General features: G+C 33.9%; 1 protein-coding gene across 2 annotated transcripts in view; it reads left to right on the top strand.

The window, feature by feature from the left end:
* cd27 (CD27 molecule) overlaps nt 1–10,004 on the top strand; it is a 28,195-nt gene extending 18,191 nt beyond the window's left edge. The window contains exons 4-8 of one of the 2 annotated variants that reach the window (XM_039762487.1): nt 442–486; nt 2,121–2,189; nt 5,149–5,178; nt 6,703–6,737; nt 9,301–10,004. In XM_039762487.1, coding sequence (XP_039618421.1) covers nt 442–486; nt 2,121–2,189; nt 5,149–5,178; nt 6,703–6,737; nt 9,301–9,435 — 314 coding nt within the window. In that variant the 3' untranslated portion in view covers nt 9,436–10,004. Of the gene's footprint in view, nt 1–441; nt 487–2,120; nt 2,190–5,148; nt 5,179–6,626; nt 6,738–9,300 lie in introns of both variants that reach the window. The other variant, XM_039762486.1, reaches the window with a different exon arrangement.
* Nucleotides 10,005–13,163: the final 3,159 nt, after the last annotated feature.

Below are 13,163 nucleotides of genomic sequence, written 5' to 3'. Positions count from 1 at the left end.
TAAACACCTCTTGATTTATTCAAAAATCTCTTTAAAGGAATCAGTGGTGAGTTTATCAGTATGTGGAGTGGTCAGCAGAGCAGTTATTTTATACACAGTGCTGCTCTGCTGGATTTGCCATGGTGTATATCTTATCTCTATCTTTATCAACTGAATGTAAAGAGTCATATTGAAGTGTGTGGGTCACTTATGGTTTTAATTTCACTTCCAACATAAGCAAATGTCTACTTTAAAAAATATTAAGACATTTTCCCTGAATTACTGATTTTTGGTTAGAAGGGAATAATTATAACTGAATCAGCTTCAACTATTTTATCTTATTTATCTGATGTTAGTAAATGTCTGCCTTTCATTTTAAAGGGTTCAGGAGATAGCTTTAAGTAAATAATTACAAGATTTTAAATGCAAATCAAATACCTTTGTTGTTATTTCTCTTCATAGCTATTAATGTGATACCTAGAGCTGAAAACATAACGGATAAACCATGTAAGTATAAATATACTTCCATTTAATCAATTTATCTGTGTATTATAATTTCAAAAGAAAAGGAAATATTTATCAATTATTATCAGTAGTTAGTTATTATTGATATGCAGCACCAAAGCATAAGACCATCTCTATAAAGAAGCAAACATAAAAAGTGGTGGGAATTGCCTTAAATTTATGTTAAACTATTAAAAACAGATGAAATATATTAAAGCAAAACTATATCTTTCTAAAGTATTAAAAATCTAAAATAATATATTTTTAATGTATACATTGAATTTAAATGTGTAATAATTAATAAGATTAAATTAAAATATGAATACATTACAGAGGTTACAGAACAATTGTTTCAGCCAGGATCTGCAAAGAAAAAGTATATCAAAACTATCTAAATGTAGAAAAAAAAGTTAGAAACAAGGATAGATAGATAGATAGATAGATAGATAGATAGATAGATAGATAGATAGATAGATAGATAGATCTAATCCATGCCAAAGTTTTATGAATAAGATCCATAGATGGGAGGACTAGCTGCAGACTGTTGCAACTCTTCCAGGCCAGGAGGTGGTGGCAAAGATATGAATCATCTGACATCTACTGTAGTATTCAGCTACCCTGGAGATCCTTTACCTCATCATTCATAAAAAGACCTTGGGGATTGCAAATCACCCATGTGTTCAATGTAGAAAACCCTTAAAATAGCTTTATGGAAGAGGCTTGGTGTATGAATGGGTATCAACAATCCAATGACTCAAGTTAAGTAACTGCTGGCTTATTAAGGTGGTAGTTGTAGCCACTTACAAAGAACTTAATCAATATTTTCCTAAGTAGGTTTTCTTTTTTGCAGTACTATCTCTCCTATAATTTACCAACTCTTACTTCCTGTTCTCTTTTTTTGTTCCTACTTCTCCTCAGAACCAATAGCAATTTCAAAAGGAAAATAAAATTATCATATTAGTATTCTGAGGTTTCATGAATTTAATGTGTTCAGTTTGGCCAGCACTATCTGATGCTAAATTTGGTTCAAGATTTAAACAGTTTAAGAACACTATTAGATTAACAAGTGGGCAAGACAGCACATAGATTATGAAAGATTTTATATGCTACTTTAGGCATGGTTTGGAGGAATTACTTGTAACATAATTATTGAGTTTTTCATTGAGTTTACAATATTCTTAGTGCTTTGATACATCCAGGAATCACATTCAGTTTCTCATATTAAAATTTAGAATATCGTAGGACTTATCCTGCTGCTATATGGATTGTTTCTCCATAACGGGGACTTTCTATAAGGGTCTGCCTCTTTCCTTGTGCCATCATGGTTCCGGGTTGCTTATGCCAGGTCTTGCCACCCAGTCATGCCTTCATATACTGAAAAAGGTTTTACAAGAAACAATTGTAAGGAACACATTACATGTCTTTGCCTGTGATTTTGAGACATTGTTTCTGTATTTTGTGTTATCTTAACTACAAACATCATTTGAAAGAAAATTCCCTCAAGTTTTTATTTTTATGAATAATTTTTTGAATTATAAGCACCTCCCTTTTAAGGCTGAGTATTGATGATATCAAAATTATCAAGAAAGAAACATAATTTTTAGTGGATCTAGGTTAATGTCTTTCTTTCTCCACAGCAACTAAAGGACAGCTAACACAACACAGAATTGTTTATACAAGCCCTTCAGAGCCAACTGATAATCCTGGTGAGTGATATACAGCTTAGTTTTCCTTCCACACCAGTCTGTTGATTAAGAAGTTAGTGAGAACCTCAGATTTATATACCAGTTGAGGGTGCACCTCTACAAATGCACAGGTTCTTTGTATTGCTATGCTGTTATATAGTAAAACACTGGCAATGTATTTAGCTTCTTTAATCTTTATTGCACATCTATCGTGCTTATGAATATATCCATCCATCTATCTTCCAAACCTGCTAAATCATACAGTAATTAGAATGAATTTAGTTATTGCTAAATACTGCATATTTTGTAAATAAGTACTTATTGTATTAAAAAAAATAAATAAATAAACAATGACCATTCTCCCTTACGCATGTGCATGTTACTTACTTAAAGATTTCATATTTTTAGATGTTTATAGCATTTTCTTCCATATTAAAATGTATGTTACCTCCTCATAGTGTTTTTTTCCACTACCTTCTCATCCACTCCCTCAGTAACTACTCCTTCCATCCACTAATTTTCTAATACTATTTATTTCATTATGGGGTCATGGACTATTAAAATCCATGCCATACCATTAGGTGCAATACAGGACCAGCCTGTTATATAGTTTGATATTCAGCATCTTCTATTATAAATACATGCTATCTGTCAGCAGCAAGCCACCCATTTATGATGTGGTTGAGCCTCAAGTGTGGAGAGTGTATCAATGCTCTAACATGCAATACAGGCAGCATGAGTCAAAACAGGGTTGCAGGTTAGGATGCATATGCAGGGGAGGACACCAGCAGGTAAGACAAAAAATATTTAATTGAAGTCTGCTGTAAAAGCAAGCAAAAAGATAAGAAATACAATGTAAACAGTAATAGCTTTACTATTAGAGGTAGTAGTATTACTACGGACATGCACAGAATGTAAGCATTAACAAAAAGATAAAACATCTAAAACAATTGGCAACAGCAGACTCAAAAGACTGCCATTAAGATTAAAAAAAGAAAAAAACAGCACTAGATAATACATTTAGAGGCTTTAACAAAAACACATAAGCAGACCTCCTCTTTTAGTTCTGTTGCCCCTCCCATGATATGACTGCAGTGAAACTAGCATTGCTCAACCACAGACTCAGATAGGTGGGACCAGTGGTAAAAAGTAGAGGTCTAAGTTGAGACCAAGGCCTTTACTAACACTTTCTAGTTTTATCTTACGGTAATTGAAAAAGTGCTTTATGGCATTGTCTATGGTAGCTTTTGCTTGTACATTTCTAAAAGATTTTTAATAACTTTTTTCCATGTGTGAGATGTTATGTATAGTCCTGTAACTTCCTCAACTCATCAATATATTCAGATACACTATAACTTGTCAGGAACTAACTCCACTTTACTCCATACTTTTTTGTCATTAGGGTTTCTGACTCCTATAGCTCATTTTCAGACCTCTCAGTTATGTTAATAGCATGCATAATTTCAGTTCTTGGTACCTCTAACTTGTTCTTACTATTTTCTAGTATGTACAAGAATGAGTGGCCTCTTTTACTTCCTCCCTTTCATCGTATTTCTTGGATATTGTGTTTAATATCAGTTGTTTGAATTGGCAAGTAAAACTTTTTTACAGGAATAATAAAGAGTAAAAGCAAACATTGTATCATTGCAATCAAAACAGTTATAAGAGAAAATGATATCAGAGTAAACAACTCTAATGAAGGCAAGAAAATCTGGAAATGAAAGAGAAATTTTTAGAAGACACATCTGCTCAGAGCTTAGGGCAAATTCCACTGTACTTTGCAAATAGAAGGCATTGGTATATTTCTAACATTCCTTTATTAAATTATTTTTGATACATATCATAATATTCATGCATTAAATGTAGGCATTTAATGATTTTGATACCCAAAAACATTTTTCTTACATTGATATGAGCTGTCAAACTGTTTAACATTGGTTACTCCCCTTTACCAGAAACTGTGTGATAGTAGGATAGTCCACACACCAACCATGATTTGGATTAAGTAGATGGATAAGTAAAACTGTTTGTGATTATAAATGAATGAATCAATAGGGTGAGGAAACAAAGATATAAATACCACACAATAAGGTGTCCCTAATTTAAGTGAGATATTACTAGGAGTCTGGTGACATCCGACATCAACCACAAAGTTTTGTTTTATGACAGGAAAGCACATTTCTGCCATTCTTCTTCTCTAGATGTGATTAAATAGGCTCTGAAAAAGGAAAGATGGATGGATATTTGTGCAAGAAATGTATACAACACTTTAATAAGCTTAATCTAACCATCTACCCTCTTTCTGCCCCTAGACATCCTTTCATTGCCAAAACTACTGTAACTGATTTCTTGGACAAAGCAAGGTTCTTTTCATGACTGCAGTTGTCTTTGTAACTGAAACCACACATTTAGTGTATTATTTTAGTGTTTCCAAATTCTGTCATATTATCTGCAGTTGACATTTTAAAATGTAGGAATTAGCAAAATATCAACATGTGATTTCTAATATATGTTGGTTATAAGAAACCAATAAACACATCAGAATATTCTCTAGTGAAATGTAGGTCTTAAAAACTAGAAGTAGGTTCTCTTTTTTTTTATTTATTTTTTTTAGAAAAGGATGACTTTTTTTTGGAAAATTCTTAATGGAATATCAACAAACAATACAGTAATACACTCAAAATTGCCACTTTTGAAGGAACACTGCAAAATGATAAAAATTCAGCTATCAGTCAGAAAAACAGAACAGTGTTGTAAAGCTGGCATTAGGAAGTGGTGAAGAGAGCCAATATCATAAAAAAATTGATCTCTTTTAAACCTCACAGACCCTTTATTTCTTATTATCCACTTAACTGACACATTTACGCAAGGATACTGTAAATGCTTTTTCAACTGAAAATGTTAAATGTCTTCATTAATTGAATAATTATGGCTTGATTTATAGATCTTGCATATTTTCTTTTTTCTTTCTTTCTAACAGGAAAAGGGCATAACAAATTGGAAGATAGAGGTCTGTAATTCACATTTTGTACACAGTTTCAATAAATATGCTTATGGCTCATTGTTTCAGAGGACATTAGATGGACTTGTTTCCCTCTATAATGAAATATAATATAATTTTTGCAAACATTTCTATTATCTTTATTTCACTTTGCCATTCTAGAGTATAGAGAGTTAATTGATATGCAATAAAATTAAAAAAGTTTGCAACATAACAAAATATGAAAATATTTAAGGGGTCTAAATATTTTCTAAATACAGTTTACATATATCTACTTTTTGTAGCTCATTTTCTGTTGCCCAGTATCCTGTAATGGTGCACGCTGTTCTGATTTGTCTCTTCAATCTGGTCCTTCTAACACCATCCCTGTAGTTCTAGTGTAGGTTTCCCCTGTGTTGTTGTCCTAAGCTGCATAAAGTTTATGTTTTAAGTTTTAGTTTTCTTCTTTAAATTATTACCAAATACTCCCATCTATTATTTTCCATTGCTTTTACTTTACTTTTGAAGGACCTTTCTCAGGGTTCCACAATTGTCCCCATTATTATAAAAACACCCAACTCCAAATATTCTGCCATTATTTTTGTACACATCCACTATATGTTTTGCAAGGCAAAGAAATACAAAAACATAAAGTTAAAGAGGTGGGGCTCCAAGGGGCACCCTGTATAATGTCCTGATAAAAAATAAGTAGAAAATACAATTATATCCTCCGTCATTTAATGCCTGCAGGCCTGCATAAAAATATGTTTCTTCAGAGGTGAAGCTTAGTTCTCTTCCAGAGCAGGTCCAGGAAGAAATTAGGACTTCCAGGGAGATGGTGCTATAGGCACCAGTGAAGCAGAGGCTAGCAGCATCGGTCACATAAGTGATTCAAGTTGTCTTACAGTGCATTCTCCTGAATTCTATGGGAAATGCAAACCATGTTGGCAGTGGTATTTTACCCCTTCTCTTATGCCCATATTTCACCACTCCAATAACTGTGAGACACCCCCAAGGCTTATGACAGTACTGTAAATCAATAGCTCTAAAATTAATTCAGATGAGTATCCCTGGATTTTAATGGATTTCAAACCAAGCCACTAGACTTCTTACTGATCATTTAAAAATTGTAAAGACCACAAAATGTGATATCAAATTTGAAAAAATCCATATCTCTCTATTCCTAAAAAACACATAATGTAAATGAACATTTATCTATTTAACACTTGAATCTGAGACAGTACTGTACTATTTCAGTTAAACTCAAGCACAGGCTTTTCACTAATGAGAAGATAAGAAACACAAAATTAGAGGAACCAGAAAAGAATGAGCTTAAAAGCACCTGTCATTTCATGCTTTCTCTGTCTTTTGGTTTTCAACTTCCATGTTTAATATTCCTCCACTTTGTTGCATGATGTTACCTTTATCCCTACAATAATTTCCTGCCCATCTCTCACTCTTTCATTCTCTCTTGGCAGGATACTGGGTCATTGCTGTAGCACTGTGTACATCTGCACTGGCTGTTATAATAATGTGTATGTACCTACTTCACAGGAGAAGAGCACAGGACACAATCAAGATCTTCCAAGGTCAGTCAGTCTTTATTCACGATGTGCTGTATGTGATTATTGCAAGATTCAGGTCTTCAGAGTGGCTTAGTAATTTTAATACTTTCATCATCTTCTGGTAAAGCTCTTAATCCATGTCTCTGTTATTCAACACTGAGGAAGTGATTTGTGAGTTTTCTTCTGTTTTCTGCTATATGTGAAAAATCAGGAATAGTTAGCCATTAAAACAGTCATTTCAGTCGTTAAGAATATTTAATGAGTTACTAAGAAACTAAATCACAACAACACTCACAACTGCTAATTAAGTATTTTCTGTTAAATTATTTTGTTTAAATGCTGAATGAAGACATTGCTTTTCTGTATAAAAATGGTAAGGATGTGGATAAACTAGATAAAAGAGTTTGATATTTGGCATTCCACAGGTTATACCGGAATTTATTCAAATAAAAGTCTAAAGTTATGTGTTTTTTGCTTGCTGGCAACTGCAAAATGGCCCAGTGTGGATGTGTACATGAGTGTGCATACAATGAATGAATGCCCACACTAGTGTTACCCAGTGCGGCCGAGACAGCCAATGGTTATTTCAAAATTGATTGGGAGGGTTCAGTAAATTAATTGTAATCACTGAAGCATCTGTAAGAAATGACAACTGAAAATATTTTGAGTGTCTGTGTTGTATGTGAGAGGCCCTGTGGTGTAACACTGCCCTACAATGCTGCTGCCTGCCTGGATATGTTTATTTGCTTGGTGAGCATTATATTCAGCTTTGGTCTCTGTTGTCCCCTTCTGTTTATCACAATGGCCATGTGCTATATGCTTTTGTCTCTATCCTTCATGTTAAATTACAGTGGGTGTCCATCATTAAATGATATATTAAAGAGGAACATGTACAGTATGTATTAAAGGGAGAACTCTGACAATGAAAAATATATGAAGTAATGGATAAGATCATACCATGAAAACTCAAAAATAAACTTTAGAATTGCTGCAAAACACATCCACAACATAATCTGGATTGATTCAATGTTAATGCAAGATATGACCTTAGGAATAAAATATGAAATATCAAAACACAGTTAATCAAGCAACTTTCAGTACATATCAGTTTCTAGTCTCCTTGTACAACAATCTTGCATTTGTACTTTTGTGTGACTTCAGAATGAAAAGTTTACTATTTCATAGAGTACTCTATCCTATTCAATTACCCCAATGCCCAAATATATTTTTTGATGGCCTTTATATAGTTCTTCTTTTTAAGGGGAACAAAACCCATGGAAACAGGGTAAAACAACTTCTGAAAATGAAGGATTAGTAACAGTTTAGTTACTGCAAAAATGCATCTATTTCTCATTTGTTTTTATGTAACAAGACCTTAAAGAGGCATTGTTTTGGTCTTTGTTACACTTATAAAACATTGACAGATAGGTTATTGACCTTCACACATTGTGGCATAACAAGATCCTTTGATATGCTTGGAAAATCACTTGTTAATTTGAAGGAGTCACAGGTTTTATAATTAAGTATGTTATATCAAGAGAAATACAGTATGTCTCATGTAAGGCATCTTTGACCATTCCAAAATAAAGATTTTTTAGAAGGTCACATTGCATCGATGAATAGCCTGCTTTGCAAGTCTTATTAACACCAGAAGAAGCCTTCATTAAGGTCTTGTTACATAAGAGTAAATGCATAACAAGATGCATTTTTGTAGTACCAAAGGATTTACATGGTTTATACTTTAGAGTATGAAGCCAAATGTTTCTCACTTAAGGTACCTCTGACCATTCAGAACATTCTGGTTATCTTAGTAGGTCATATTGCAGTGATGAATAACCTGTATACTGCTGCATTGTAAGCACAATTAAAAGCAAAAGAAACCTTTGTTAAAGTTTTGATACAAAAGAGTATGAGTAATAGATATACTTTTGCAATTCCTAAATTAAAATTTAGCCATTCTTTTTTTCTTAAATTTGAGAACAGGGTTGTTTAGCTGAATAAACCCCCTCATTTCATATTCCTCAACAATGTCCCATATCCAGTAAAACAGTTGTAGCTCAACTTCACATCAGAAACTGCAGAATTTCTGATTACATAGTTTATACATTCTGCCCTTGTGTACTCTGTCCTTTATTTTAATTTTCACTGTTTGGTTACATCAGGAAAGACAGACCCACAGAAGCCATATGCAAAAACACCAAAAACAAATTTAATTGTCTGTTTTTATTTCATTTAATTACTTCATACTGAACAATCCAGGATCTTCAAGTGTAGCATATTTGAGGCCTTTTCTACCAAGCAAGAGTCCAAAGCTGAAGAACATGAGTTTATGTAGTGCCAGATCTCAGCAGTCAATAATATGCTGTGAGCAGAATGCAATGCCATATCATCTCCTTACTGGTTATTGTGTGAAGGTTTAGATTGCAAATCATTAAATGGTTATAGCTGACCGTATTTGCTACCCACGGGAACACGGGAAGGTCTACAGGATATGAGAATCCCTCTGTAATGCATGTTTTATTTTTCTGTGCTAGCTAGTTTAGAATCACTGTTGACTTATGGTTTTAAATTTTGTTCTAACACCAAGATAATGCCAGCAGCAGTGAAGAAGAAGAAGAAACAAAATCAGAATGGCGCTGCTCTGAGGAAGAAGAAGGTCCGGCCCCAATCCAAGAAGAAACTCAAAAAGAAGGCAGCTCTACTTTACTTAACTGTGGATTAAGAGAAATGGATTTTAATCAAACAACAATTAACTTATTTTAGAAGTTTCGGCTTTCTTTTTTATAACAATCAATAAATATAAAATAATGAATTTACACATTCAAAAAGATCATAAGAAAGATTAGTTTAATAACTGGTTATGAGTTTACTTTTTAATTAGCATTTGAATCAGATATTTTTATTAAGAGCATGAGTGATGGTTGTTCATCGGACTACAAATATATCTACTGTTATATAACATGAGCCACCAGGTGCTAGCACTGATGCCTCACAGTTCCTGGGTTCAAATCTTGGCCCCATTTGATGTTTTGGCAGTGTTGATGTTGGTTTTCTCTGGGTACTTTGGTTTCCCATCATATGCCAAAGACAGGAGAGTTAGGTTAATTGATAAGTCTAAATCACCCAGTGACGTGCAGTGATGTTCATGGCTGGTGAAGCACTGATTCCTTCAGTGTCAGATTTACAAATGTATGAACCTAAAAAAGTAGCTTATTTACTATTCATTTGGCAGCTTGCACATTGACTATTGGTTATGTTTCATATCTCAACAGCATTCTTTACACACACATAGGTAAGGTACATAGTTGGCTAAGAATGAACGTTACATTTATAGTGGTGAGAGAGAGCACATTTGCTCTGAACCCTCCATGTGTTCTAAGTTTGCCGTTGCAATTCCACAATTCATACTCATTCAATACAAATGAAAGTACAGAGTGGTGTACAAAAAAAATTTCAATTTTGACCTCTTTTGAAATATTTAGTTGTTTTAAAAAGCTTTTAATTCTGATACTTAAATCAATTTTCATACAGACTGTTCTACAGAAGGATAACAAGAAAAACAAAAGAATATTTTATTTAAGGTCAACATTTTGTTTTTAAATATTGGATTGTTTTTTTCTTAGTCTGACCCCATTTCTTATAAAATTGAAAACTGTTTATTTTCTTACTTTTATTTGTAAATGAAGTCCATGCACCTAACCTTCCACGCGAGAATCTCCATCACTTTCTTGTAAAAGTCCTCCTTACTTTCCTTTAGTTTTAAAAGTCTTAATCTTCCATTTTAGTAGTCAGTCAGAACAAAAAATAAAAATAAACGGACTGCTGCAGTGCCCTTGACTTTCTGATACTGCTAACTTATTAGCGCCTAGAGCCTCTGTGTAGAAGAACAGTAGCAACGAGCAACTGTTAGCCTCACGTCCGCCCCCTTCGGTGCAGCATGGTACTGTCTGCCTCACCTTGTGCCTTTTCACTGCGGTTTTATGTCTGATCAGCAAAACTAAATATGTCACACACATTGATTAAAGATATTAGCCAGACTGTGGAAAGTCATGGTGTATAATAAAAATACATATTATATTGGTGACAAACAGAGAGACAGCAACAGGCATGCACCAATTGCATGCATGAACCGCGTTTCTCCTCTGTATTTGAACAGGCAGTGCGCAAATTCAGCGATTATGACTATAAAAATGATCAAAATTATTGGAATCATACAGAAAACAATTTATAGCACAGACCAGTGGACACATTTATTTTATGTTATCATTATTAGTTTTTTTTACTTTCATGATCCTCACCTGCCTGCCCTGACCACACGTCCCTGAAATCACCCCCCAAAAAAGGCGAACTGCCAGGACTTGTGCTATATGCACTGCACACAAAAGTTCCAGACCCCTTGATATTATAAAAGAATATATAGGTTCTGAAAATGGATTGATTTATTACATTGAAGTAAGGTCACATCTATTGAAGATGCAAGAATTTTTGCCAACTATAGTTCGTTTTAGGACATATTTCTTGGCAGAAAACTTTCTTTCATTTACAGTGTACAGTACTTCGGGAAGTATTGAAAACTGTGTAAAATGCTGTTTTTAATAGGTTAAACTATTATCTGATGTATTGTATAATAAAATAGTGTATCTTCAAATTGGATACAAATTAATGGAAACAAAAATAGTTTCATATATTAGTATATTTTTCAGTATAAAAACATATTGTATATAAATAAGTTTTTTGTTGCTTTATGATTTCATGAAAAATGACCAAGAAAATTAAATGCCTATTGTAATATTACATGGTGTGACTGAATAGGAGCTACACATTGTGTACAGTTTTTGTGCTTGAAGGACAGTGTCCTTGAGAAACATGAGCAGTTGCAGAGCAGTCTTTTTTGCTGTAGCATGAAAATTAAAGGCACATTATATTGGACTGCCACTGTTTCTTCTCTAGTGGGCCCCATGGTGTGAATGATTAGGTTCAGCAAAATTCTTAAGAGTGTTAAGATAAAGTCAGTATGGGAAGTCAGATATATGCTAAAATAAGAAAATTGTCCAAAATATAAAATTCAATCATTATGTATAATAGCAGGGAGAGAGCAAAGCCCATATAACCTTGTTGATAAAAATGTATTTAAAAAACGTGGCTCCTAAGTTGTAAAAAATAGCATTACTTGTTTAATTTCTCATTTTTTCCTTTTGTTATTCTTTTATAGAATTAAGAAATAATCTTTGAGGTTCCACTACTAAAGAGAATAATGTTCACATAATGTATGACTTCCATGAGCAAGCAATGCATAGTATTTTCTTTAATGAAATGGTTTGAATAAACAAAAATTATATATAAACCACTCATGTCTGCAAACCTAGATTTGTTTCTTTTTTGTTTGTCTTTAATTTAATTCTAAGAGATTCACTGCAAAGCTAATCATTTTAGACTGTTTACAGGATGAAAAATGAGAGCCTGCATTTTAAAATCGGTGTGCATGATCAGTATCTTTAATTTACTTTTAATATTGGTCTTCAAGATAGCAGAGAAGAAGAAGACACACACATATATATTTATCTACATTATATATATAAAACCTTAAGACTGAAAGTGCAACGATTTTATGTAACGTTTTTACATGTTTAAAACATTAGGATCATGTTTTTTGTCACACTTTAAATCGGGCTTATTTCAAAACCTACATATATGTTTTGCATCGTTATTTTCAGAATTTATCAAACTTTAATGTGATGTTGTTAGATTTTCAGATTCTTATTCCATTTTTAAATTATAAACTAAAAAACATCAAGAACTCATGTCCCACGAGACGAGACTTTGTGCCAAAAGACACACAGACACAGACACAGGCTGTAACCACGCCCAAGGCCAGAAATAAAAGACAAAGAGTAGGACAGCTGCTCTACAGGCTTTTAAATGTTTGAAGCGCCACGTGAGATGCAGGTCACGCAGCATGGCGGCAGCAGCAGCAAGCCAGCAGATGATCGAGCAAAAAGGAGGTAAAAAAAAACTGTATTTGTTTCCCATTGTATCACTGTTTAAGAGGGTGTTTTGAGGGAGCAACCACATCTCCTTGGGATGCATTCATCCCCCTTCCAAAAACACGAGCGGCAGAGACTCGAACAAGTAGGTGAGTAGCGCAGGCTTTGGGGGGTTGGCAAGCGAAGTGAGCAGGGGACGAACCCCCTAGTAAATATATATACAGTATATGTACATACTGTATGTATATATATATATTGTCATGGACAACAGGCAAATTATTTGTATTGTGATGGATGGTATGTGTGAGTGGCATCCCGGCCAGAATGGGGCAAGTTTCCTTACCTGGACAGGAGAACATCCATTCACTGGCACAAAAATAGGGCAACGATCATCCTGCCTCAGCCAGAAGATAGGCAGAAGATGCTACTACAGCAGTGGGTGCAGTGGAATCCCAGCAGGGTTGGA

Source organism: Polypterus senegalus, chromosome 9 (genome assembly GCF_016835505.1).
Source record: "Polypterus senegalus isolate Bchr_013 chromosome 9, ASM1683550v1, whole genome shotgun sequence".
Classification (NCBI taxonomy): domain Eukaryota; kingdom Metazoa; phylum Chordata; class Cladistia; order Polypteriformes; family Polypteridae; genus Polypterus; species Polypterus senegalus.
The sequence above is the reverse complement of the archived record's forward strand: the minus strand, read 5'-3'. Positions and strand labels throughout refer to the sequence as shown.